Source organism: Gossypium hirsutum, chromosome A03 (assembly GCF_007990345.1).
Source record: "Gossypium hirsutum isolate 1008001.06 chromosome A03, Gossypium_hirsutum_v2.1, whole genome shotgun sequence".
NCBI lineage: Eukaryota > Viridiplantae > Streptophyta > Magnoliopsida > Malvales > Malvaceae > Gossypium > Gossypium hirsutum.
Window position 1 is genome coordinate 87417180 of NC_053426.1, and position 6233 is coordinate 87423412.

At 40.0% G+C, this 6233-nt stretch overlaps 1 protein-coding gene across 1 annotated transcript; it reads left to right on the forward strand.

Moving 5' to 3' along the window:
* The first annotated feature begins 4664 nt into the window (after positions 1-4664).
* Positions 4665-5921, forward strand: LOC107895603 (uncharacterized). The gene is made up of 2 exons (XM_016820861.1): positions 4665-5236; positions 5291-5921. Exons 1-2 carry the CDS (start codon positions 4665-4667, stop codon positions 5919-5921), a joined length of 1203 nt encoding a protein of 400 aa, XP_016676350.1.
* Positions 5922-6233: the final 312 nt, after the last annotated feature.

The following is a 6233-nucleotide window of genomic DNA, read 5'->3' on the forward strand; positions in this document are numbered from 1 at the left end:
TGAAGGAGCCTCGTCGGTCAAAGTCTTGGGTGACAGCCACTTTGATTTGGGTTTAATCTTTATTTTCTTTACTTTAGTCTAAAAATGTTTACTATATGTTCTTTATTCTTGTTTACAACAATGTTGGCTTAATTTTATTTAAGCTTGGATGATTGCTTTGATTAAATAATATTTATTTGATTCATACTTATAATGTTTGTGCCTCAATCGATCATGTTTTCAATTAAAATTAAGTTTGTATTTCATTCATACATGATTGAAATGCACCTGAATTAGCTGCGCGACCTTAACCAGACGACAGCTAGTGGACACATAATTGGAATGTGCATGCTCAATTTAGATCCTAACTTGATTAAATTGCAGGTTGCATAACAACTCTAAACAAGCTCTGTTATCTGCATAGTTTTTAGATTTGTGTGATTAAACTGTTTCAAACCTAGCATGTCCCTGTTACCTCACACGAATTCTAAGAAACCCTTAGTAAATAAGAATCAGTAAAATGCGTATTTACTAAGTAAAGGATTCTGAAAGGACCTAATGTGGTTTCGAAACCTATGAAAGATCAAGTTGCCATGGGATGTTTTTCCGAATATTATTAAGCATGTTAATAATAAATTGAGTTTAATTAAAGTAATTGTCCTAGTTTATTTATGTTATAATTGAAACACCCTGAATTTGGGGCCTAGAAGAGTTGGGCTTTGAGTCTGGGATTCGGATAGAAGAAAACCTGAATAATTAAGAAGTTTTAAATATTATCGTTTAAGAAAAAAATTTGAATTAAATTACTACTAGAAAATTTTTGCTGTATTTATTATTATGGATATTTAAATTTTTATGAAATTTTAATTAGTATTATGAGATAAAATTATTATTATTAGAAAAAAATTACTCTATGTATGTTTGAAAAATTGTTATGAAAATTATTATTATTTACTGTATTATTGATATTTGAAATTTTTATTATTAGATATATTTATAAAATTATTATTATAATAATTATTATTATAATTATTATTATTAGATAGGAATATATATATATTTATAAAAGTATTGTTGTTTTGGTGTTTAAACTCTACGAAAAGAATTGTTTTAATTTTTGCCTCATAGAGGGAATCTGGGCATAAGGCTTATAAAATAAATTGGGCAAGATTGGGCATGAAGAAGCGTACCTGGCCCAGTGGTTAGCATGTTAGGTAGTGGGAAGGAGAGCTGGGGTTCGACTACCAGCATGTGCAAAAGTGTTTTATTTTTTCTTTATATTAGGGAACAATGCAGGGAAGTCTTATATATAGTTGGGGTTAAAAGGTAACACAAAGGAAAGCTCGATCCAATGGCAGAGGCATTGAGAGTGTGGTATAGTGCCTAGGTTTGAGGGTTAGCGCATGCAAAGGCTTGTTTTTATTTTAGAAGCCAGGTCGCACTAATGTAAGGTTTAAGAATAGTTGCGACCGAGTTATGCTACAAGGACGTTTGTGGCGCAGTGGCAGTAGGGTGCTAGGAGTTCCACAAGGGCACAGGTTCGAGTTGCGTGGAAGGTGAAATTCCCCTTTTATTTTTAAGTGGACCAAAGCTTCAGCAGGTAAGGTTTATAATTAATTGTGACCGTATATTAGTAAGGAAAGAAGCGTGGTGCAGTGGCCAGCAGCACGGGCATAGGCGCAAGGGCGGACGGAGGCCTGGGGTTTGAGTCTCACCTCGCTCACGGAAGACTTGGGTTTTTGCTATGCGCATAGAGAAGGAGTTGGAGTCTGATACGGGCTCTCCTGGCAGCATACTGAAGCAGCGCAAGGGGTGGATAAGGATGCTGCTAATCGGTGGAAGAGTTTGAGCTGATCAAGGGATTGGGTAAGGAAGAGATAAGGGAGAAAATTTAGGAGCTGATCAAGGACTTGGTGTTGGCCGAATGTTGGACTCTTGAGGGGCAAGAGTTGGCCGGCCAAGGGTCTTAAGTATAGGCAATTCCACTAGGTCTAGGTTCTTTTTAATTTTTCCCTTGACAAATATTATTTCCCTTCTCCCCTCTCTTTCATTCATATTTTTCCTTTTCGTTTTCTTTCATCTTTTCTTTTACCCATAGCCGAACCCATACTCTTCTCTCTGTCTCTTCCCTTATTTTCCTTTCTTCATTATTTTCCAAAAGCTGAATCTTGCTATAGCCGAACCCCTTTTTCTTTTTTTTTTCAAAAGCCGAAAACCTTCATATTTGTGGTGTAGGAAGCCGAATCTTTGGCTATTTGAACCTGCCTCTTCTGACTACGGTAGATCGGGATTAGAATCATAGATAAGAACACTCTCTTGGGCAGAACAACAATTGGTAAATATTCGAATCACTTTTGTTAGTTATTCATGGTTTAAGAAAAAGCCGAAACCCCTTAAGGGTGGCTAACGTTAGGACTAAGGGCATTTTTGCCTCTTTCTTTTGGCTTTGTATGCGCTAGCATGGACAAGGGGGTGTACAACGAAGGGCTTGAAGGTTAACTCGGTTGGACATCTAGATCTAACCCATATTTCAGCAGAAAGGTAAGAACTTTAGAGTTTAAGGCACTGTTGGCCGAATATGGTAAGGGCTCTTGTACGTAGCTTGTTTTTAATATTTAGACTGACGTCTTAGTAACTCGATTGTAGGCAACTCGTGTGCGGATCTTGCCAACATACCGTTACAGAACAGGTGTGTAAATGACACCCACTCATAGACTAGACCGGTAAAAGCCGAAAAGCTGAAATGCCAAAAAGTTGGCATTCGTGAACTTGCGAGCATGCGAGCGCTCGGGAGGGGGTTTGGTTGTTAATTTTGGTAATCATAAGCGGCAAGAGTGCAGAGTGCGCAATTTCATGCACTTCGGTATATTTAGGCTTAATGGGCCGAAAACGGGGTAGTGGGCCAACGGGCCCAATTCAGTAAAAATGCTCGGTAAGTGTTTCTGTTAATGCGTTAATGGTGATAATATGTGTGTAAACTCTAGAATAGTAAATTTTACTAAAATACCCTTAAGTATGAAAATTACCATTTTACCCTTAGGTGCAAAATAACCGTTATACCCCTAGGGTTAATTTTGACTGAAATGCATGATATTTTGATTCTGTTTGTTGTATGCCATGACATGTATATCTGTTGCATGGGATCTGGGTTATGTTATGGAGGAAGAACCCGTTCTGGTGGCTGTGCCACATACTCTGATATAAGCAGTTTTGCTGCGGATTATAGTTAGTGCCACAACCGGTGGTAACACTGTAAGTGTAGGCATGGCGTGGGTGATTTATTCCCCATAGGAAGTGTAGGGATGGACGGTGGCAAGTGCAGGGTTGGATGGGGTTATTATGCATTAATCATATGAGACTGTTTTGTTGTGGGCCAACTGTATTGAAATGGGCCCAACTGTGTTAATATGGGCAAGGCCCAATATATCCCGACTTGTAATAGAGCTATGGCCCAGATTAATACTGATATGGGCTAGGCCCAGTATACTCTGATACTGTAAGGGGCTATGGCCTAGATTAATATTGTTATAGGCTAAGGCCCAAATAGCTCTGATTTCTGAATAGGGCTTAGGCCTAGTAAAGCTTGAACTAATTTGGGCTCTGGTTGGGATACTTTACACACTGAGTTTCCCCAAACTCACCCCTTGTTTTCATCCACGCAGGTAATCCCCAACCATAATGGGCTTGGAGCTGTGAGGGATTCGGAGTGGCCACTCGTTTTGCAAATTTGGTTTTCTTTTGGAGAATTGGACATCTTTTCATTTTCTTTTGTGATTTGGGTTTTAAGCTGTAATAAGGCCGCTTTAATTATTTTAAATGGTTTTAATATGTTTTACTAGAATAGGTATGATATTATCTTAATCGCTGAAACTGATTAGTTTTAGGGCACGTTTTCAAAAATAGTAATTGATTTTAAAATATCACGACAACAAAGCAGAACTTCCGCAACGAATATGTTTTCCAAAATTAATCACTTTACCTTAAACTGGGCTTAATTGAATTTCGTTTCCTAAGAACATACACTAAGTTAAAGTGTGGCAATGGTGGTGTGCATGTCTAGGATTGGATCTGAAGGGAGCTTGGTGCTTAAGCAGTCCGATGGACTCACCTCCTCTTTTCCAGTTTCCTACCTGGTGCTCAGCTTCCATTCACTTTAACTTATAATGAAATCATTCTTAAAACACTAAGAAAGATTTTAGATAAAACATGAATTTTATAGTAACGCTTCAGTGTGACACGCCAGATTCGGTCGTTATGTCTGGGCTGGGTTTGGGGTGTTACATTTAGTGGTATCAAAGCCCGGTTGCAACAACGCGGCTGTGGATCGGGTCCAAATGTTTTTCATAAAATTTTGAAATCTAGTTCCATGGAAAAACACTGAAATCGATTTTGTGGAAATGTTAGGAAATTCTTTTAAATTTTGTTTTCAAAGTGCGCAAAGAATAAATTTGAATTTCTGATTTCTGAAGAAGTGGCACACTGAATCCCCGACACTAAGTCTGTAAGTACCTTTTCTGAACTTTACTAAGTATCTGTTATATTACTGAGGCTCTACTATGACATTGTAGTTAGAGCTATATTGAGACTATAAGATTGAGACTGTAGCTAGGCTGAGATTTGCGAAAGCGAACTCTGAAACTCTATCTGTGCATAAAACTCTTAATGCAGACAATTCGATAGATACGATGAGCACAAGTAGTACTCGTGGACGAGATACTAGGGGCCGTGGTAGAGGCCGTAGAGGGGCTCGAGCTGAGTCCCTTGCTTCTGATACTATACCTGTGGTGGACGCTAGTGAGACATTGGCATCGCCTACGACGGATAGTGGGACAAGACCGTATGATCGTATGACTGGGGATGACGCATTGTCCCAAGCCATGCTTCTTATTCTAGAAAGGGTTGCTAGACCCAACACTGGTACCGGAGGCCGTGGGTCAGTTTCGGAACGTCTCCAATCGAATAGAGCAGAAGTATTTAGGGGTATTTCTAGAGTAGCCCCGAATGTGGCTGAGTACTGGTTGGAAGCCACGGAGAGAATAATAGATGACCTGGATTGCACGGCTGAACAAAAGCTGAAAGGGGCGATATCACTACTTAGGGAGGAAGCTTACCAGTGGTGGTTGACTGTGAAAGAGGGCACCCAACTTAAGCGGATTACCTGGGAATTCTTTAAATCCGCATTTCAAGGGAAGTACGTCGGGGCAAGCTATGTAGATGCCCGGAGGAAGGAATTCTTAAACTTAACTCAAGGGGATCGGTCTGTGGCTGAGTATGAGGCAGAGTTTTTACGACTTAGCTGATATGCCCTTAGAATAGTAGCAACAGAGTACGAACGTTGTGTTCGGTTCGAGGATGGCCTCCGAGATAGTCTACGAGTATTAATAGCTCCACAGAGGGAGCGAGATTTTGCGGTATTGGTAGAGAAAGCTAAGATAGCTGAGGATGTGAAACGCACTGAGTGCCAGAGCTGGGAAAAGAAAATGAGTAAAAACAAAATAGATTTAAAGCCCTCCAATTCTGACCAGAGGCATAAGAAAAGTGCCAGGGCAGATGGGCCGGTCCGAGCTGAAGCTCCTGTTGCTGCTGTTAGATTACAACCTTGTGTTGATTACGGGAAAAGCAATTATGGCGAATACTGGAAAAGGATTGAAGCCTGTTTAAGATACGGATCTATGGAGCATCATTTAAGAGAATGTCATCGGAGACCAGATTATGGACAAACTACTGGTACGGATAATATACAGCCGCCGAGGGGTGGTCAACAGCCAGCAAGAGGCCGTAGCAATGGAATGGGTCGTGGTCGTGGAGCACCAGACAGGGGTATGGGACATGCTGAGGCGAGACAGCCAGCCTTGGTCTATGCAGCATGTCGCCGTGAGGATGGAGACGCTCCAGAAGTAGATGTTGGTACGTACTTCTCTCATGCTGTATTATTTACTTAATTTACAATTAAAGCTAGAGTGCGCAGTAGAAGCGTAGTGGTTTGACTTGAGACGATAACTCGATATTTACTTATTTCTTGATAATGACTGTGTACACTTGCACAAAGCTATGCGTTACAGGAGGCAACCCATATTTATTTAATTTAATTTTGAATTCTAGTTTAGTTTGAAATTAAATAAAATACTATTTTAGTTCGTTTGATCGTACTGTTTCCCATGAGCAACCACCTTCAGTTGTAGACAAACGATTTCATCGCATTGAAGCTTGCCTCGAAACAATGGAAGCCAACATCTGAAGCATCCTCACCATTT

Bases quoted from the DNA above. Each gene is read 5' to 3' on its own strand.
- LOC107895603 (XM_016820861.1), top strand. From the start codon at position 4,665: ATGAGCACAAGTAGTACTCGTGGACGAGATACTAGGGGCCGTGGTAGA. The intron at 5,237-5,290 runs GTCTGTGGCTGA...ATATGCCCTTAG, and splicing joins AACTTAACTCAAGGGGATCG to AATAGTAGCAACAGAGTACG.